The sequence below is a fragment of the Labrus mixtus genome, chromosome 6 (assembly GCF_963584025.1).
Source record: "Labrus mixtus chromosome 6, fLabMix1.1, whole genome shotgun sequence".
NCBI lineage: Eukaryota > Metazoa > Chordata > Actinopteri > Labriformes > Labridae > Labrus > Labrus mixtus.
The window spans coordinates 25,970,429-25,992,254 of record NC_083617.1 but is presented as its reverse complement, the minus strand read 5'-3'; the positions used below and the strand labels follow the sequence as shown (position 1 = coordinate 25,992,254).

At 40.1% G+C, this 21,826-nt stretch overlaps 1 protein-coding gene across 1 annotated transcript in view; it reads left to right on the top strand.

Moving 5' to 3' along the window:
- Positions 1-21,826, top strand: part of LOC132976089 (cilia- and flagella-associated protein 46) — a 72,005-nt gene that overhangs the window by 19,981 nt on the left and 30,198 nt on the right. Inside the window, exons 18-38 of the mRNA XM_061041024.1 lie at positions 1,497-1,709; positions 2,713-2,917; positions 5,635-5,784; positions 8,947-9,057; positions 11,044-11,225; positions 11,565-11,696; positions 11,803-11,962; positions 13,354-13,417; positions 14,307-14,442; positions 14,534-14,717; positions 15,634-15,781; positions 16,252-16,475; positions 16,596-16,718; positions 17,003-17,167; positions 17,609-17,757; positions 17,922-18,020; positions 18,099-18,159; positions 18,718-18,891; positions 19,061-19,261; positions 19,347-19,453; positions 20,213-20,395. Of these exons, the coding sequence (XP_060897007.1) occupies positions 1,497-1,709; positions 2,713-2,917; positions 5,635-5,784; positions 8,947-9,057; positions 11,044-11,225; positions 11,565-11,696; positions 11,803-11,962; positions 13,354-13,417; positions 14,307-14,442; positions 14,534-14,717; positions 15,634-15,781; positions 16,252-16,475; positions 16,596-16,718; positions 17,003-17,167; positions 17,609-17,757; positions 17,922-18,020; positions 18,099-18,159; positions 18,718-18,891; positions 19,061-19,261; positions 19,347-19,453; positions 20,213-20,395 (3,171 nt within the window). The remainder of the gene's footprint in view (positions 1-1,496; positions 1,710-2,712; positions 2,918-5,634; positions 5,785-8,946; positions 9,058-11,043; positions 11,226-11,564; positions 11,697-11,802; positions 11,963-13,353; positions 13,418-14,306; positions 14,443-14,533; positions 14,718-15,633; positions 15,782-16,251; positions 16,476-16,595; positions 16,719-17,002; positions 17,168-17,608; positions 17,758-17,921; positions 18,021-18,098; positions 18,160-18,717; positions 18,892-19,060; positions 19,262-19,346; positions 19,454-20,212; positions 20,396-21,826) is intronic.

Below are 21,826 nucleotides of genomic sequence, written 5' to 3'. Positions count from 1 at the left end.
CACAGCTCATTTGCATTTAAAGCTACAGACACAGAAACAGCCTGTTCTGAGCAGGGCTGAAATAGAGGGGTTTAAAGGCATGATCAAATACAGGATCAGAGTGGATTTAGAACAAGACACTTCACAGACATGTTTTGAGGAGCTCTGAGACTTTTTTGCACTGGTTGTTGAGGAGGAGAATGCCAAAACTACTCAACAACAAGTCTGAAAACATTCCTGCACAAATTATGTGTTAAGAAGAAGACGCTGAACATCAATGGGATTATGTTTAGCTCCGGGTTCAAGTCACCCCTGGATACTGCTTACTTAGTCTTAAAATGTATTATGATGGTATATGCCAGGGTTAATGAAGACAGTAATTGATTTACCACTGGACTGATGCCGACCCAGAACACTATTGCATTTCAGCAGCTGAACACCACCAACAAAGAAAGAGACACTGTTCAGCAGCTATATCAATACTAAGAACCGTCACTGTGGAGGCTGAAACAAAGAAATCACAGATAGAGCAGAAAAAGAAGGACTGCATGTGTCTTCCTCATGTGTCTTTAAAGAGGAAGAGGTTTCCTTTGTTATTTAGATTACTTCCAAAAGATAACAAAAGTGATGATCAGAGATGTTCAATCCCAATCTATTGTCAGGTAGATTAGCCTTAACAACACATTAGAATCTCATTTTCATAATTGAAATATTAAACTATAATCCTGGAACCAGTAGAATATTTTCATAAAAAAACACTACACATTGCTTTACAAGCTTTATAATTGATTTTTTTTTAAATAATTCTCCTTTCACCATCATCACTTGCATGAGGCCTCTGAATGCCTCATTAGGTTTGACCCAGTTTAGATAAGGTTCAACTCCTCCGTGTTCATAATGCAGAAAATTCTGTTAGTTTTTATCAGCCATTTCATATATTTGTTAAACAATTGTTGTATAATTTTACACTTCCCCTGACTCTATCCCCTTTTGTTAAATTATTTACTTGGGACAATTACCTGGTACACATGATTAGGGCCGATGCCGATGCCAATATTGGTGAGAGAAAAATATCCGATACTGACATATCAGACGATATCTTTCTAAGATCTATGTTCAATCTGTAGAAATAGATATACACATGTATTGCGCTGATCCCTAAAATGCACGAAAACACAAGATGATCAACTAAAAAGTAACTGCCCATGTACGTACATCACCGCTTGACGTACATTATCGCTCTGGAGAGTGATAATGCTTGATGTAATCCATATAGCGCCCTCTGCTGATGACAACCAGAAAGAAAAAAACTGCTACTAAAATGAAAGGCTATTTGACTGGTGAATAAATCTTGTAATGTCGGCACATGTCTGTGATAAAATTAGCCGATACTGATAGTCACTGGATTTGCTAATATCGGCTGATATTATCGGCTGGCCGATTAATCGGTTGGGCTCTACACATGATCCACAAACACAGCTCCTTCTCTTCACTCTTCCTTTCTCTCTCTCTCTCAGAGACTGGATCCAGACTCTGTCTGCCTACGCCACCTCCAGCTTCTTGCGGGCAGCGGAGCTGGGAGCAGAGATCAATGAGCCGTGGTTGATAACAAATGCAGCCGTTTACCTTTGGAACTATAGCAGCCACCTGTTGGCAACAGGAGAGTACCAGTGCCTGCTCCCCACCTTCCAGAGTCTGGTGCAGATGCTCCGAGAGACGGAGTACACTGGGTAGGTCGGGCAGAACTAGTTTGATTACAGCATGAATTATTGTTAGACAAAGTTTTGGGTGTTTGGCCTGAAGAATTTGCAAAGTTATTCCACAGCTTGTTAGGACAAAAACATTTTCATTAGTTTGTTACTCTAGAGGCTTTTTAGGTCGGGTACAATCACTTCTATCTGAACCACTTCTCTTGTCCGCTTCCATCGCTGCAACACCTGTTGATTTGACCTGATAACTGCTCTCATATCTGGCAAAGTGAGGGGCGTCCAAAATGGCCGCGTGGGGGTGCCTTAAAACTGCCTACCTTCTCTGGTCCACACAAATCCAGAGCATTCAGGACCAGAATCTAAAGTTAGAAGGAGGACATACTGGCTGCTGCATTGTTGTTAGAGAAGCCAGCACTTCAACATAGCATGTTTCCTGAATGTCTGATCATATAGTGAGGTCACTTTATCATTTAATTCAGTAGATATCTTACAGATTGCTCCTTAAAGAGTACCTATTAAAGATTCAATGTAAGGCATGCTCATTTTATAATGCTTTTAAGGTGCACAATTTTATTCAGATGTTTTGTTTTTAATTATGTTTAAATCAAAAATAATTAATTAACTACTCAGCTTGAGTTAAAATAGCAATACATAAACCGGTCCCCATGAAATCCTTATCATCACAGTTCATTTTTTAAGGATGTTTGTAAATGTTGTTTCTATCGTCCTTCAGCTCTCTGAAACACGCTCTTTTCTTCTCCTTCCTAAAGAAGCAGTGAATGTTTGTAGAATAGACCAAAAAGCTCTCTGGCACAGCAATTTAATGTGAATGTTTATATTCAGTGACATTTGTGTGTCTTGATATGTTGAAGTAAATATTTCCATTTTGAAAAATTTGCCAAAATACTTTTTTTTACTGTCTGAAAGAACTTAAATATAGTATAAGGATTTTTTGCCTTCAAGCTCATGTGTCCACTCATGTTCTTCCCAATGATGTCAGCTCCTTTTATGTTGTTACTCTCAGGAGTCGTTCTCTGTTTGTGCTACTGTGTGATGCCATGGCCCGAGGTCTGATCCAGCCGCTGCGTGGACCAGGCAGTGTGGAGCCAGCCCCGCCAGCAGAAAAAAAAAGCAAAACCAGAGCCGAGAAGGGGACGGAGAAGGCTTCTAGTGCCCAAGGCGTTTACTTAGACCCTGCTGCCCTGCAGGACGTCCATAAGGCGGCGGAGGTATGTAAATGTATGGAGGAATGAAATGGGCAGTAGCATGGCTAAATGTATTTACTTATTTTAAATATCAGTTTCAGTGTTCAAACAAACTGGCTGACTGTGTTGAAACATTACCCACTGCACATGTTTATATCCACCAAAATGTCCATAAAACATTATTAAACCACCATACTGTTTTTACATTAAATTCTCCTGACACATACATTTACTCTATTTCAATGCCATAACAAATATGCATGAAATACACACAAATGCCTCTGTAATTAAAACCCTAGAAACCTGATTTTCTGGTACCCAAATGTCCATTAACAGTAAACCACATGTTTACAGCTGTGGACAATCGGATGATTGTTTGTGTTCTGCTGAAGAAAACATTATTGACACTCCCGGTCAAATCATTTTCTGAAAGATTAAGTTGTTTTCAGCTGCTTCATTTTCAGTTCCTTATCCTTTTACTGCGAAAAACAATGTCTGAATTGTCAAGTCATTGTGAAAGGTCATGCAATGCTTAACAACAGATAGAAGTGTGTGTGTGTGTGTGTGTGTGTGTGTGTGTGTGTGTGTGTGTGTGTGTGTGTGTGTGTGTGTGTGTGTGTGTGTGTGTGTGTGTGTGTGTGTGTGTGAAGCGGTTTCCCAATGATCAACTGCTCTCAAAGATTTTAGTGAGCTCTGCAAATATTCTCTTAGTTGTATAAATTATGAAATCATACCGATTTTGTCGGATTCAATAAATGGGAAGCTATTTTATTTTTGACCAACTTTTTTTCAGCCTTGATATAACATGATTGCAAGTAAGCTTCTTCTGTCCTCTCTATGCACCAGCTAAATCAACAAGCAATTTGATGAGGTACTAAAAACCAACTCCCACAGCCCGGTTATTTATGCCCTCTATGATTTTCTCTCAATATTCATACGGTGTGATCGTTTGGACTCAAGCATCAGAAACCTTTCATCCTCATACACTCAGGCACTAAAACAATCAGAGGAAAAGCCTGTCCTGTGGCATTACTGTCACATTTTCAAAAGAAAAAAATCCTCTTAGCTTCAAGATCTTTTTTTCTCAAACAAGTTTTTTTTAAATGATCCGAGTTTCTTCTTCACAGATATTTGGAAAGACGGGACAGTCGCAGGCTTATCAGAGATCATCATCTTGACAGTCAGCTCTCTCACTTTCTCGCCAAAAACTGTATAACTGTAATATTTCACAACAAGAACAAGCCAGAACTAAGAGCTTTACTGAGTAGTAGTAGTAACTTATTGTATTTACATGTACTGAGTATGGATGGACTATGTGTATTAGTGGGTGTGTGTTTTTAATTGTTTTTTATATCTGCAGTGTATTCTTATTTTATGATTCTGGAGCTATATATTTAAATTACACGGCTCGTATAAAAAATTAAAAAAACACCAATATCCTGAGAAGTTTTATAGTTACCATATATTAAAGTTAGAATGAGTCTAAAAGGTGATTGGGTTTTCTTGTTATGACAATAATCAAAATCATAGACAATTTTTTTGTCAAAGTTTCAACAAACTCATAATATATTTATTATTGCTCTCAATGTGTGAATGTGTATAATGAATGGGATCAGAACTGGTCGGGCCCAAGATAAAAACACTTTAGTGTAGGGGCGGCTATGGCTCAGTTTGTAGAGTCAGTTGTCTCCTAACCAGAAGGTTAGGGGTTTGATTCCCAGCTCCTGCAGCAACATGTCCAGTGTGGCCTTGGGCAAGATACTTAACCCTGAATTGCTTTGTTGGTGCTTATGAATGTGTATGAATGTGATTAGTTACTTCTGATGGTCACTTTACATAGCAAACTCTGCCATCAGTGCGTGAATGTGTAGGTGTGACCTGCGGTGTAAAAGCTCTTTGAGTAGAAAAGCGTTGTACAAGCTCAAGACCATTTACCAATTATAGTGCAGTGCATTTACCATTTCTAAACGACACAGAAATAAACACAACAACAAAGCTGGAGAAATAAGGTAAGGAGAAGCAGCACAGACACATACAAGCTCATAATAAGGCACATTGGGATGTCTTTTTAGAGCTAGCATTAATAGACACATCCATTGTAGTTGTTGCATGCAAACAAACAATGATTCCCCCTAGATATGATATCATGACAGCACCACAAGTGAACAGTTGAGGCTCCTTCAGGACACATTTTGTTATCCTGTCCTGTAGTCATGCATGATGCAAACACACTCAAACACGCTCACATGTAGCTCTTATGACGGTCTGTCTTTGAGCCTGGATGTCTGATTGCTGTGTTCTCTGTTCTGCAGTTGCCAATTAAAAGCACTGTTTCCTCTCTCTATTCAAAGGATCCGCCTCGGATATCTTTCTTATCTCCAGATGAAAGGCTCTTTATCTGTCAATTATTAACTGCATTCATCTGGTCTGTTTCCCTTTTTAAAGGAAAGATTACAAAAAAGATCCTCTCTGATACATTTTTTATAAATAGTCTATGATGCAGCCGGGTCAGATTCAGTGTCTGACTTCAGGGAAGTCTCAGTTAATTTGTCTGTGGCTCACATGTGAGTAGAAGGCATTAGACTAGAGGAAGTCCAGCGTATGCACAGTCTAACAAAAACAAATCACAATTTTAACTTTTGTTTTGAATGTCATAAACACTAACATTAAAATATAATTTAGGATAATTATTAACCATGTACTTACAGCTGATGAAATGTGTTTTCTAAACTTCCTCCTAGCTGTCCGACTTTGCCATGAATTTATCCAACTGCAACAACCCAGAGGAGAGTGTTCCCATCGCGATGAGGAAACAGGTGGTGTCCACATGGGTGCAGATCAAGAGGCTCCTGCAGCAGCAGATAAGCTCAAATGTTGACATCATGGATGAGGTGATATTCCCTTTCTATTTTGCTTCATTTGAAGGTTTGAGGGCCTAATAAATTTGTTCCTGGCAGGATGAAAAATGTAATTATAGCGATGTTTCCTGTATTGAGACATTTCAGGGTTTTTTGCCATATAATAATTAAAAATAACTGTTTAATGCCTCAAAACATTATAAAAACAGTTTTTTTTTAACTTAAAATCATCAAAAGTTCAAAAGTCTTAAAAGATCTGAATAAAAAAGGTTGTCAAGAGAGGATGCAAGCCGAGCTGCTGATGTAATAAGCCCAGCTTGTTTCTAGACACTTTTTTATCGTTAGGAGTTTTTCTGAAAGGATGTCTGGTGGGCTTGGAAAGTGGGATAGAGGGAGATACTGGAATGAGGAGACAGAGAGAGATGAATGCCTCTGAAGATTCTGTTTTCATCTCATTGCAAGATAAACAAACCAGTCTTTCACAAATTAAAATAGATACAGATGTAGAGATTAATGCACTTTAACACCACTTTCTCAAAACATGCAAACATGTCTGGCTAGCTTTCCCAACATGCACATAGGATGCTTGATGGCAGCTACAGTATGTGAATTGAGAAGTCCATACTTAAAATCAAGATCCCACATGCAGAATGAACATGCTGTAGAATTAGGTAATGGAGAGCTGTGCCTATCACAACAGCATTCATTAGCTAGCCCTTCTTTAAAGTTAACCGTGTCTACTGACTGAGAGTGTCATTTTGTAAGTTCATAAATCAACTCTCTTGCATGGCATACTCGCAGAAGAAAGCACACACATGGGGCTTGGATTGGGCATATGATCACTGGTTTCAGCACCTGCACTTTTGCTCGATAGTTCAAAGTTGTAAAAGTTTCCCCTTTGCAAACATGCAAAAAAAAAGAGTGCAATCTAAAAGTGCAATCTATTGAAATAGAAACCATTGGCCTCTATGATTTCCTCAAACTCTGCACCACAGAATGTTGATGAACCTCACATTGTGCATAAAAAAACACTTTTACAAAGTTGGACATATCGCCATAGTTTTCTCCACCTTTTATTCACACACCTGAAAAGCTGCTTCTCCAAAGCTGTAAACACCAAACTTAGTACCTCTGTGTGTTCATGTCCGCAGTGAGCCAGCAGAGAACAAAGACAAGTTTCTCTTGAGATTGGAACTTCACTCTTAAACTTAATTTTCTTCTTAGAGAACGTGATTGATGATGTAATGCTTTACAAACCTGAATTTCAATGCAAGAGTAGAGAGGATTGTGTGAAGAGAACCAGAAGTAGTTAAAATCTACTTCCAGCCACTGTTTGAGTTGGTTGGTAAATGTTCTTTATGAAACAGAGAATGATGGTGTGGTTTGTGAGTCTACATTATACATTACATAAGACAACATTACCAGGTTTGGCTCCTGGAAGCCAGGGGCTCTCCCTGCCATATTCCTGCCTCCTTCCTTGTCCCTGGAGTCTAGGGCTACATCTCAGATCCCTTAATTGCATCCATGCATGCCTCACCAGCCTGCTCCATTTGTGTCTGAGTCCCTCCCATCAGAGATGTAAGGAAACAAGGAAGAGACATCAGACGTCCTTCCCCTCTACAACGCCCTGTATCACCCCAGTACTGTATTCCCTGTTTTAAAAAGGCCCCCATCAGTCCCAGACAGGCAATGTTCACTGAGAGGTTGCTGGAGGAGCTTCTGTTATCTTCTTGCCTGCTACAGAGCTATTTTCTTGGCAGATCCCAATCACTATTCCCCAGCTTCAAGCCAGGCTTGAAAAACCTGCTCCTCCTGGAGGTCCAACTCTCCTGTGCTGGGGGTGTAAACACCAACAGTCCCTCAGTGCTCCAAACCTCCAATCGGGGCGCCAACTGAGTTAACTAGCTGACGGCAACAAATAAATCAAAGAAACTTCAAAAAGACTAAAAATGCTTTAGTCACTGAATATCCTCACTTTCAGCACATTCAGAGAATAAAATAATAAAACGTTTGTGCACCTGTACAAGTTTGAAGGATGATGTATGACCTGCAGTTTCTACTCTTGTCAGATGTCATTATTCTGTTCTGGTAAAATTTGAAGTTAAAATAAAGTTCTACATTTTATATTTTTGCTTAAAAAAAAGGGTTCATTTGGAGGATAATAAAGTATGTCAGGAAAAAAGATGATAAAATAAAGTATTTACTGGAGTTGGGTCTTAAAATTTTGATATGTGTGCTTGGAGTTTAATCTTTGCATAACTGCATTATAAGTGGTGGAACAAAGTTTTCGATATGGCATCAAAATAAAGTGAAAACTGAGAAAATATTTTTTTTATTGCTTTAATAAAAACCCAAAAGCCTCCGGCACTTTGAAAGTGAGAATATTTTGAATGTGGGCTGCTCTCGATAGACTACATGTGAGATAAAAACGGCTGCTTTGGAACATTTTTGTGGCGGTGAATGTTATGTAAAACGGAAATTAGTTTGAATGCTTGCTGAGACAACTAAGACAAGTCACTGTCATAACAGAGTCATGGCTGTTTCATAATGTGTCCTTTATTATCGTCTCCTCCAATTCCCTCCAGGATGCTCTCATATTGTTGAAGGTTAGATCCTTTTATTAATCCTGTTAATGTCGTAGGTGTCACTTCCGCTGCATCCATATCCCGGCATTGTATCCCACGGTCTGTGTCGTCTTTGGATGCCACACATCCTGATTGTGTTGCTGTACTGTGGGATGAGGATGTGGGGGGGCAAACACTTAAACTGTCAGTTTAAACAGACTGTTTGATTAGTCAGTGTAATCCTATGACCATTTGTCAGCCAAGAATTTGCTGCCCTACATTAGTCCCCCCTCAGCTTGATGTGCTTTGAGTCCCAGCTAAATGAGCTTTGTTTCCTGCCATGCAAATTAAGAAACGCAGCGTTAATACAAATGGGGTTCATCTCTCATCTCTCTAAATCATTCATCAGCTCATTTCCCTCACAATAGAAAGTCTTACATTATCAACGAGGCCATCTCTGCTGTATTTGGGACACATACTATATGATAATCATACTGCAGGTGCATGTATAATTCATAGGCCAATAGTGATCCATGTACATGTGTGTTGTATAATTAAACTTAAGGGACTGGCGTATGTTGAGCAGAGTACTGCACAGAAAATGCTCAGCGTGCGTTGTTCTAATTTTCAGAGTGCGAACAAGGAAGTGTCGGAGATGATGCATGTGCTGGTTGGAGTGGAGATGCTTCAGTGCAACAGGAACCCGAGACATATGGAGTTTTCTGTGCCCAGTCTCTCCACAGTACGTACACCTCCTCTATTTACATGTTTTCATACCGTAGCTGCAGACCAGATGGCAACAACAGATGCCAATATGACCCAGGAGTCTTCAGCGCCTGCCTGCATCTTATCGTGTGTCAATATCGACAAAACACTGTAACTTCCTACATCAGCCTTGATGCTTTTTTTATAATGTCCCTCTGTCTTTTCTAAATTTGGCCTCCTGAAAATCTCTGGAATGACTGAAGGTAACATCTTCAACTTTGTGTGAATCAATTTACTTGGATTCAAACATATATACATGTAGATAAGATTTTACTGGTCAGAGGTTGAGTTCACTGTGACCTCAATTCAGGTTATTTAATATATACTTTAAAAAGTACAGCGAACAGCCAATGCAATGGAATGCATTTTGACCAGACACCTTCTCATCCCTCCCTGCTTACAAGTATGTTATTAACCAGTCATTCATTGAACCTGTCAATACGTCCAATTACACGTAGCATTGATATAAAGGCAAACCTTAACAGTGAGGTGCATATGTAAACACGCCTGTCAGGAAGATTTCTGCGGAATCCTGACCTTAAGTGTTCTAGAAATGTTCAGGTGTGTTAAGTGGGGAAAAAAAGCTTAACATTGGTAAATAGAGATGGGTGTCTGATCCAACATTGTTATCGGGTCCGATATTGACGTAATTTACGTATTGGATATCTGACTTATTGTGCCAATCCACGTCACCGAGCTAGAACGATGGTTAACCACTTAAAAAATTCTCAGCTCCCACAGTCTCATCACACTATCACAAAAGCATTAAACTCTCCAACCTGGGTTTGACTGTGATCAGAGGAAACAACCAGAATATGGTGAATTCCCCTCCCATTCTTGTGAATACGATATCTCTCTGATTGTCTGGGAGGAGTAAAGTATTTGACACAAATGATGAACAGAAAGATAATTGTGGTCTAAGTTCCCTGTGACCTCACGTCTGTCCCATCTGTGTGAGCATCTCAGCAACACATGGAGGTAATTGTATCACTCCTGGTTTATTTTATTTTTATTTTCATCTATCTAAGAAAATTACACCATCTACCGCTGATTAGAATACATCTCTCCCTGCTCTTTCCTTCACCTACCTGTCCGACTGTGGTGAGAGTGGTATACTGACAGTCACACTCTCCAGATAAACAGAGAAAGAGAGAGAGTATCTTAAGTAAATGACTGAGCTGCGACTTCTCCGTTACGCTTAATTATGTCTCTGTTTGGTTTTAGGGTAATGTTGTGTTTCAAATATTTTCAATCTAGCAAATAATTTTCCAGTCCAGGCCCAGTCACTCTGTCATTCTCTGGGAAATACTGATGGGTTAAACTTGATTGGTTAACACAGCCTCTCAACCATGAGGCAACAATTCTAGTTTCTGTGGAGAATTGCTCTATCTGACAAGATGGCCCCTGTAGCCTTTGTCCACACTTGTATTATCTTTTACTTCTTCTCTCAGTCATCCTCAGTTGTTTTTCTCCTCCTTATTTTCCTCACACATTTCTCTGTCCACCCTCTCCTCCTTTAAATTCAACTTTTATATCACTTACCCAACCCCAATTTGCCTTATCCTTTCCCCCTCATTTCCCTTTTCTTTTCAATTTCTGCTCAATCTCTCCTTCTTGTAACCTGTCATTTTCTGTGTGCCTCCATTCACTCTCCTCATTTCTTTGTTTTTCTCTCTGCTACAATCCTGATTACATCCTCCATTTTTCCTGAGCAATCTTTCCTTCATCTCCCCCCCTTCTTTCATCCTCCTCCTTACACTCACTCTCATTCCCATCTTGCCTTGCTTAATTTCCCCTCCTTCGCCTGTGTTTCCTCTCTTGTTTTCCTCGCCTCACTGCTTGTGTCCCCTCCTTTCCCACCCTCCCTCTTTGCATGTTTTCTCTCCACCCCTCCTATCCTATTTTCCATTTCCCACCCCACCACCTCCTCCCTCTCCTCTTTTCTCCCTCTCCTCACCTGAAGCTTGTAAGCATGGCGTCTGAGTGCAGCTGGACTGATGCTGTGGTGGAGCTGCAGGTGTGGTGCCAGCTGGCTTCCTTCTGCCATGATGCAGAAGACCACAGCTTGGTTTTGTGCTGCACCGAGAAAGCTCTGCAGCTGGAGGACGCTGCAGCAAAGACCCTCAAAACTCTGCCCTGTGTTTTGTAAGTGCTGATTACAAGTTTATAAACTATAGGAACATTTGAGAAGTAGAGTACATCCCTCTTTTTTCCACATTTTTTTAAACTATGAGAGTAATATATAAGGCAAATATTGAGAGTGGTTGAGATGGTTGCTTCTCTCTGGGGAGCAGCTGACATCTTGTGCATATTCAACAGTATTGCAGCTGATGTAAATGAGGAAAACATTGCTTTCCATTTTTTTTATCACACATTTTGCATTAAGTTGCAAAGATTTTCTAGCATGTGTCACTTTACAATTTGGTTGATTGATTGAGGCACTGACTTTGATTGACAGCTCATACATTTTCTCATATCCCCCAGGTACGGCCCGACTGCAGTGAATGAGATGCTGAGCAGAGCAGTGTGCTTGAGGGGTTTGAGTTTAGTGTACGAGTCCGGAGGAAATGTGCACACTTACAGAGAGGCTCTGATGGTGCTTCTATCTGGCATCAGGTGATGTTTACAGATAAACTATGAACAATGCCTTGTGAAAATACAAACAGTGTACAACAGAAGATTCTCTAGATTTCTAACCTGAGACGTGCTCTCTTGTCTATAGCTTTGCAGAAAAGGCGGAGAATCCAGCATTGTGTGCAGCAGCTGCCAGACATTACTGGAACACATGTCTGCCCCTAACACAGACTCCTGAGGAAAGAGAGAAGCTCCAAGAGCCTCTGGAGGAGATCCTGACTGCTTTGGTTCAAACCGACAACAAACATGCAAGTGTTTGGACCCTTCTTTAGCCAGAGTCACATGTTCACCTTCCTCCTTAATGACTCGGTTTGTTTGTTATGTCGGTGTCATATGTAAAGAGGAACCAGAGCAGAGTTTTTAATGATAGAATACTTATTTAAAGGAAAAATATGCAACTTTTTGATCCAGCAGATGTCGCCCTTGAGCACCAGCTTGAAACCAAAACAACCCGAGCTGCATTGTTGTGTTAGCATGCTAATGCTAGCGATCTTTATTTTGCTCGTTCCTTCGCGCCCTTCACACTGCATGTCAATTTACACGAAATGACCGTGATCTAGAAACACTTATGTGACATACAAATAAGCAGTGAGTACAGTATGTTATTCTTCTTTTCTCTAGTCCCTCAATTAAACAACTTTTATACGTGAGGAGATGAGCCAGCTGGCTGTCCCGTCCATGTAAATAAAGTGTAGATACGGCTCGGACAACATCACAGACAGTGAGACTCGGGTGTCACACTCACTGAAGACAGTCATGACTCAGAGATATTTCCAGAGGATATATTTGATTTGTGCTATATTTATGTGTAAAATGTTGCATATTCAGTCTTTATTCGAAGTAATTGAACTAAGGTGAACGGACATCAATCTCCTTCCCTGGACTTTTACATTTTCAGATATGGAAACTGCTGACAGGATAAAAATTATGTTGCTACATGAACACCTAAAACAGCCTCCCATGTCCTGTTATAGTTTACCATTTTCCTACGTATTCAGATCATTCCAGTTTCAGTGGTGCCTTTAAAATAAGATGCACAGCTTTCAAGCTTGCTTTGCTCTCTTTAATTGATGATAAATTGATGAAATGTTTTCTACAGGGTGCTACTGGGGAGTATTTGTGGGTGTACTCAAGTGTGAGAAAACATCTCCCCAGCGCTGCCTGTGGACAGCAAACCAGCCTGAGGGATAAACAGACGTTCAGCTGCAAAATAACTTTCAATCTTTAATTAAAGATTAAACTTGTGTGAGAATTCAGAATGATGTTCATCTGTGGCGCTCCCTCCAACTTGAAGCTGTTCTTCAGCAGTGTTGGTGAACACAATAAGGAGGGATAAAAGCATTATGAACACCCATTGAACTGTGGCTACCACACACATGGGGATCTTTTCTGTATGGGATGCCCAAGTGTGAACATCAAAACCACTACATCAGCCGGATAAGTGAGCCCACTGATGTTGCAGCCTCTGGGTGTGGCAGGGGATTTACAGATATCTACAGAGAGTGGGCAGGGTCAAATAAAGGGCGCGTGAAGATAGCAATTTACATCAGTAAGCTTAAAGTACAACAAACCATCCAGCACTACTGGCAACACTCCCCTGTAGCGACTTAAATCATAATCCTTTCTCTTTGTGTTTCAGAAACGGGGCAAAGTGAAAGGATCGCTGACCTTCACAGCTCTGAGTTCTGCACAGGAAGCAACAAGTGAGTGATAAAAAGACCCGAAATGGGTCATGTCTGGAATTTCTATTTTCATTTTTCAAGGTTTTACTCTATAAAGATTCCTTTAAAAAACACGGTTAATTAACGGATAAAAAGTGATGCTTGGGAGCCGTGATTATGATTGATTGTTGCCGAGATTATATTTAAGTGTTTGTTAAAGGTAAGAACCGTGTGTTCCCACGACCCTATGCCAACCAACTTCTTGTTCACCTGTGACCTTTAAACACTTAACCATACCAGCTAGCTAGTATTGTACTCCAAATTGGTCTTGGTCTCAAGACCGGTCTGGAGACCACTTTTTAAAGGTCTCGCTCTCGTTTCGGAATCGTAGCATTTTTACCCGGTCTTGTCTCAGAATAGGCAGACTCCGGATTTTAAATCAAGACCAGTCAAGACCACCACTGATCGGCCATTTTTACATTTCATTACTGTGATAAGAAAAACGCCCTATCGCCTTTCTAATGCAATGACTCTCTTCAATTTAGTTGTAGTTTGATTTTATTCTGCGGTTACGGCCGCACCCTTCCTGGTGTTATAGTCTGAGTGAGTGACACGTCAGCTGCACACAAGATGATGATTTTTCATTGATATTTATGGTCTTGGTCTCGAGCCCTAAATGTCTTGGTGTAATCACGGTCTCTGGAGCACTCTGGTCTCGGGTATGTCTTGGTCTTGGTTAGTGTGGTCTTGACTACAACACTAATACCAGCTGACCATTTAACCCACACTATCGATTATCACCACCGAGTGTCAAAATTAAGTAAATCAATAGTCATCTAAACTATTGAAAGAAAATACATAATTATACACTCATTTAATTATCTAAATATTAAGCTTGTGTTTCTGTTTCTGATTGTGCCTCTTTGAGCAGATAAGGAGGATCTAACCCTCAGAGCAGCCATTTACAGTTTGTTGTTTCACATCCACACGGATAAAGAAGACTGGAAAAGTGCTCTGCAGATCCTGGACCAGGCTATTAGAGATATTCCTGACAAAAGACGCCGTCTGTGAGTAACGGGGAAAGACATGAAAGAGACCAAAGAGGTGAAGACACAGAAAGCAAAAAATAAATCTTAATGTCCTGTTTGGTTTTTCCAGACCTCTGCTGAAAAAAAGAATCCTGGTGAAAACACAACTCGGAATATGTTTTCTGACCGATATGAAGAAATTACAAGACGAAGGAGAGCAGTGCTGTTCATATATGTGGCACCAGGTGGCGCTTTGTTCTGACACTATGACCCAACAGCTCAGCTGCTACCAGAAGTCCATCACCTCTCTGTTGGTAAACCTGTCCAGCATTGTATCATAACCCAAACCAGATTCATCATACAGATCATGTAGGAACCTGTGAAATTACAGAGTCAGATCACAGTCCTCTGCATGTTATTTCAGGTGTAGTATTTTTGTGTTGAGCAAAGGCTATTTCTAGAAAAGTCTCTAGTACCATCATGTGGAGGCAGCATGTCATTACACCTCTGTTGAACACCTGACCTTGGTAAAGCAGGAACACCAGAGGAGTTAGGTTTTGGTGAACATCGCATCGTGGATAAGGCTTATCTACTTTAATTCCAGCCACGGGAGAAGAGCGACAGCAAATATTAAACATGTCCTCATCTCTGAATGCTGTCAGCCTGTAACTGCTTCCACAGCGTAGGACAAGGGAACAATGGGTGAAGATATGCAGCCGTGACTGGTGGGACAGGGTCGTCGTCATGGAATTTACAGATCTTGCGTCTTTAATTCAATATCTAAAGGAAACAACAGCAGAGTGGGTCCAACCAGTTAGTGTGGTTCTGTTTTTGTGCAGCAATGACTGACAGTGAAATTCTGTCCTAGCTACGACGTGTAATTAAGGTCTTTCTGAGGGATAACTTGACCATGCCCAATACAGAGACAGGAAGCATACAACATACATGTGAAAGGTTGGCTTTAATAACTTTGTAATTCTTAATAAATGTCCTGATATTTGTTCTCTATTGTCAAACGTGTAATCAGCGATTGGGAAGAGTCTGGAAGCGGATGACATTTTTTTAAATCAAAATTGTTTAGGAATCCTTAAGTAAGCTTCACATTAAATCAACGTCTTTACACCAACGCTTCAACTAAAGCTTCAGGCCCTATTAGGTACTTCTTCCTGTTGTCTATCCAACATGTTGTAACTTTTGTTTTTTTTGTGATGGTACTTTACTTTTTAACAGAGTGCAGACACTCAGTTGCAGAAGGTTAACCTGCTGCTGGAGTTCGGAGAGTGGCTGTACTTTCACAACTTCCCAAAAACTGATGCTGAACAGCACGTTCAGTGGGCCATAGACATCCTGCTGAAGAGGGAGGCTGAACGTGGAGCAGGTAGAACTCATCCTTTCCAGTTTATCATGGCTCATAAGTGTGAGGGACTAGTTGTTAAATATGCGACTGGATACTCTTAAATCTAGAGGAAAAGGTAACAGATATGATCAGCTATTCAATTTAAGCTACATGTGACCACTGATGTCTTAGAAGTCCTTCGCCTCAAATATTTATTTTTCTGTTTTGTGGCCTAGTGAATGTTGTTCAGAGGAGAATGGCCTGACTAGTCAAAGATCCCATGTGAATACACTCTGAGAATAGCAGAGCACTATTTAAGAGAAGTTTTGTGCCCTATTATATATTCCCAGAGAGACAAACTGAACAAAAAATTAAAAGAAACTGAAGAACCTAATTACAGGGATGTAATCTATTTGTGATCATGAATTGTTCCATGTATATGTATTTAGTTTTGTTACCTGTTAAATTCATTGTCACTCACAGTAAGAGTTGCATATTTGTTTTTCTTCTAGAGGGTGACTACAAAAATAAGGATTTAAGCTCAGAGAAACGAGAGTCCTTAGTCGGAGTCCAGGGCTTGTTATACACACAAAGTTTGTCTGATTTGAAGGAGGTGCGACGCCTTGACGGCCTGATACGAGCACACACTTTGCTCTCTATGATGGCAGACAGGAATACACCTAAGCACCAGTTCAACCTTCTCCGAGCTTACGCCTTTGTACTACAAATATGGCAGGTACAGCATCTTAACCAATTCAACCGTCCTGCCAATCAGCCATGTCAGTGTGGAAGAGGCTGTTCTCACAATAATGAGTCAGTGGAGAATGTAACATTCAAAACACTGTTTGTACAACAGGTGTCCATGGCAGTGTGTTTTGAGATTTCCAGTGAAAGGGTAAAGAGTCAGTCATCCCAGCCCCCTCCCTCTGCAGGGTCAAAAACAGGCAAAGACAAGGGCAAAGGCAAAAAGGCCAAAGATGTAAGTATTTAAACCAAATTAGAATTAGAGTGTATTGTGTCACATATTCAATTATCATCATCAAAATCAGTATCAGGAGCGGCCATCCTTTAAGTATTCCTTTCCTTACATGTATTCTTACTATATTTATAATATACCTAATGAATCTTTTGAGAAAATTAAACGTATACATTACTCATGATAACACAACTTTGATACTACATACCATAATAAATGGCTGCAATTATTTTTAGAATTTGTTGGTGGAGTAAAAAAAAAATTGACAGGTATTTTAAATGTCTCAGCAGCCTCCTCCGGCAGAAGAGAGACCAAAACCTGTGGTCCTGAATCAGGAGCTTCCTTCCACAGTGAACGACTGGGCTAGCTTCGTCTGTCCTGAACAGGCCCGACAGATCTTCAGAACCAACAACAACCCCCACTGTGTCAACACACACAGCGTGACAAAGCAGGCAAGACCGCACACCTCTCAGTGTCGGAAAGATTTGTTAACAGGATATAGATCCGCTTACTACTCTGGATGTATAGAATCGAAAGCTCAGATCTCAACAGCACACACTTGGTATGAATGATGCTTTAAGAAGAAACCTTATGTTGTTCTAGAGGAAGAACAATTATGATCTGTGAGGATCAAACTAAGATATTGAAATAGTTTAAAACCTCAGGATTGTGAATGAAGTTTGTTATTTTTTTATTTGGATGCATCTAACACCAGAAAAATGTGCGAGTATGTGACAAGATCATTGGTCTTAATTAATCAGGAAACCCAGCAGAGTCTGCTTTAAGAGCCACTTCTTAAACTCACTCTGGATATTATTAATGTGTGACTTCTGGTAAAACTTTAAAAACCAGGTGTTAAGTTCTTCATTATTCTTGTGTTTGTTTGTCTGCAGACTCAGAGCCTGTTTTTTCTCAACCTGCTGGAGAAAGAGCTTAACTCGCTCTCACTCGACTACCTGACCTTACCCATCATGCATCTAGCTGAGACTATTGCTCATGACCTTTTGGACAGGAGGAGCCTCTCTGATCTGTACCGACTAAGGTAAAAAAAAAAAAACAATCAAAAGAAAGGATTCATTAGAAGTTATTATCCAGTAATCTGACATGTCAAAGACAGTAAGGTACAGCAGCATATGAAAGAAACATATAAAGTTGTTTAACTTAGGAATCCTTTTTCTTTTTTCTTTTTTTTTTCCACATTTAAAGAATTGTGCGGGCCTGTTGTCAGCTGGGTTTGGAGGCACAATCACCGTATCACCATCAACTCCTGAATCTGAGCAGAATCCCTGAACAGGAACAGATGGCGTACGTGGACTCGGGTATAAAGATTCAATGTGTGCACACAACTTTAATGTTCAGTGATAACTGCCTTTGTGATTGCAGCTGCCATCGAGAGATTGATTTTCCACAGGAAGGGAGAGGCCTTCACAAAGATCACAACCAGGTCAGCCTGCTACTCACAAAATCAATGTATTACATTTTTTATCACATGCTCCACAGTCACAAGGGTTTACAAGATATTAATGACCATTAAAATAAAAAATGACTTTAGTCTGTCGGTTTTATTACGTCTTAGAGGAGGACTCACAAGTGTCCAATCAAGCCTTATATTTGGGTATAAATAGACTTGTTTCACTGATTAATTGCCAAAACAAAAGGGAACTAAAAAATAATCCCAACATCTGCCGCATCCATATATTTTTTTAAATGTATAAACCCAGCTCTACTCTATATTTGATTGTGTTGATTACAGTCTGGTCTTGCTTGTTTTACTGTATATAACGTAATGTTTAATGGGGTGCTGATGGCCTAGCAGTTAGGTCGCACCCAATGTACGGAGGTTATAATCCTCCAAGTGGACGGCCAGTGTTCAAGTTTGACCTTTGGCCCCATCTTCGGCATGTCAGTCCCTATTCTCTACCAGATCCCTACTCTATCCACTGTCCTCAGACATAAAGGCTTTACAAAAAAAGTTAGATGTCTTGTCTTGTGTTGATTTCAGAAAGTCAAAGTTGGTGAAAAGTCAGCATCTGGGCGTCTGAGTGTGAGTAGACAGGGTGTGACCATGTGTGCCCATGTGTGTGACATTTGGCTGGAGAAAGCTGAGGTTTGCCTCAGCATTGGGCTCATTCAGCAGACCAGGCAGCTGATGGCAGAGGCCCACATGGTGGCTACGGTGAGTTATAGGACAACGAAAGCAAAGAATGTCCATCTTTACATTCCAGAGTAATATAGAGTTAGTTTAACTTCTATTGACCACACAGATACGCTTATTTTTATTAATGCAAAGGTTCTACTGATATTTACCACAATTATGAGTCGCTTTTTCAAACTTTCTACTTTAGGAGCTTAAAGACCAGAGAACAACAGCAAGAAGTCTGCTCAGTCTGGCTGTTCTGGCCTGTGAGGAGCAGAACTTTTCTCAGACTCTGATCCTGCTGGACAAAGCCAAAGACCTGGGCGGGGACGAGGAGTTCTGGTACCAGTACACCCTCACCAAGGTCCGAGCTGTAGTGGCCCAGGGACATCAAGATGCATGTATCCAGGTCTGGTATAATCACCTTTAATGATCCCTCTTCAGAACAGTCATAGATTAAATACATTTCCCAGCATGCCTTTCTTCTTTCACAGGTTGATCAGATTGTAAAACAAGGTTGTGATGCCCTGAGGCTGGTTCTGGATCAGCGTGTTAACAGAGTCCAAGAGCTCACATTCCTCATCACTTCCTTAAAGATGAGGTAACCCCAAACCCCTGCTCAATGTGTTTCTAGATTAGAAAACTCTAGTGCCGTGTTGTCATTGATTAAGATTTTAAAGGGTCATTCTGGTGTTTTTAATCACTGAGCCGATTTAGTTTTATGGTTTCTATCGTACGTTATTTAGCAAGTTGCTGTAAAACAAATCTGCAACAGAATCCTTTGGGTTAAAGTGCTCCTGATGTTTTTCTACTTAAAGTGCTTGAGTGTTTCACTGATTGTTATTCTACATGTGTAGAAATGTCTGAAAACATCTTATTTTTGGAGTCAGGTGGCTTTGAAGAGAGTAATGTAATGGCTGTTGCTGGTTCAAATATAAGCTTCTTCCTCCTTAACAACAAGGTCTATCCCTGAAGGCACTCTTTCTATAGTTCCCATTACAACTTGAGTCTGTCAGGACAAAAAAACAAGCACCTAAATGATGATGTTGCAGCAATAACAGCCACTTTTCTGTTCCTATGAATCATCAAGACTGCAAAACATAATAAGCCCTAGGATAAAAAAAGACTAGACATAACTTAATGTATTATTTATTTTTCTTCAACATTTATTTTACTCTGACAGGCATCATCTGGCTATAAGATGAGCTGTAATGAGTAAAACTTTAATTTCTACATTAAATATCTCAAATTTCCTTGAAATATCACTGTACAGATTTTTAACCAGACGTTCACAAGGAGTTGTTTCATTTACTGACATGTGTAATCCTGATCTAATTCAATGTGTTGTGTTGTGTTACAGAGGAGCCGTTGAATGTATCCGTGTCCTCAGTGTTGGTGAACCTGGAGAAACTCTCTGCAAAGAGGCTGACCAGAGGCTAAAGGCCACCTGTGATACACTCAGAGAGTGTGCCGATGTTTTCACTAATCTCAGCTACAGACAGCATGCAGCAGAGGCACATGGAGAGGGTGTACATGTTCTGAGGTTTGTGCTGCAGAAGTTATGACGGACCTTCAGGCAAATCTTTCCTTTTTTAAATGATCTTTTTAAAGTTCTTACAGAAAATGTAAATCTATAAATGTGTTATTTTAATTGATTAACAATCAGAGGCTGCAAATAGGAAAATCAATTACTTCTACGGGATTATGTTGCTGTCTTTACTGCCTGTTACAAAGCTGCAAACTGTATAAACCTATAAGTAATTTAGACCCCAAAACATGTAAAAGGAGAGCCCAGGTTTAAACCTGACCTTCTTTTGGGAATTATGAATTCAGTGCAAACTACATATGTTCATGCTTTGTAAAACACATCTGGACCAATCGTTAAGATGGTAAGTAGAGAGACGTTCAAAAAAGTGAATGTCACACATGCTCCTTAAGAAGTCGGACGACTTATTAATCCCAGAAGGACAATTCAGTTTAACAGTTTACAGAGTCATTCAAAGAAATTAAGACAATAATAGGGAAACATTCACAGCAGCATTTGGACAATTACATTCACATGCCAGGAACAACAGATCTGCAGACGAGCAGGTCCTGCAGATAGCCAGACCTACAACACAGTTTAAAATAAATAAAATAAAAACAATGCCAGAAATGCATTTAATAAGAAGACACTGAAATTAATAAACCGTGCAGGTTACCTAAGGAATTTAGGAATAAAAAGAGTTGGAGTATCTGTTTGTTCTCCTTGGAGGGGCAGGATAGCGCCATCCAGAGGGCATTCAAGAAAAGACAGGTGAAAGGGTTTGTCCAGGTTGATTTATGATCCCTTTGGCTCTTTGGACCACACGTTCCTTCAACAGGGAGCTCCAGTCTTTGAGCTGGACTCCCAATAATCTTTGAGCAGACTTTTATAGTGTGTTTGAGACTGTTCTTGTCCTTCACAGGCAACACATAAAAGAAAATGTTAAAAGACTTTCAGTAAAAGAATGATGAACGCTACACAAAATGCTCTCAGAGGCACTAAAAGAGTTCAGCCTCCACATCAATTTAATTCTCAGTTGACCAAGTTTAACTGTCGACTTTGTTTTCAGCAAACTTCAGAACGCTAGTCCCAGGTACAAGGTTTACAGGTCAACTATTTAAACATTTTCATCATGGATAACACTGGCTTCAGGTTTACAACAACTCTTCCCGAAATCAATTATCTATTCCTTGGTTTTTAATAACTTTGAGATCCAGGTATATTTCATTGCTATTCCAAAAGACAGAACTGAACTGAGGAAAAAGGCGTTTAAGTTTGCTGCTTCCTTTACTTGGAACAAATCACAAATAGAGCTGAGACTTTGCTCTGATTGGATGATTTTTTTTTAAGAGGATGTCAAATGACTTGGAGGCAGTTATATCTGGCTGAAGATGTTCTCCGTGATGTGCTTCTGGGAGATCTTGACATTTGCTGTTTAAATTGGTTATT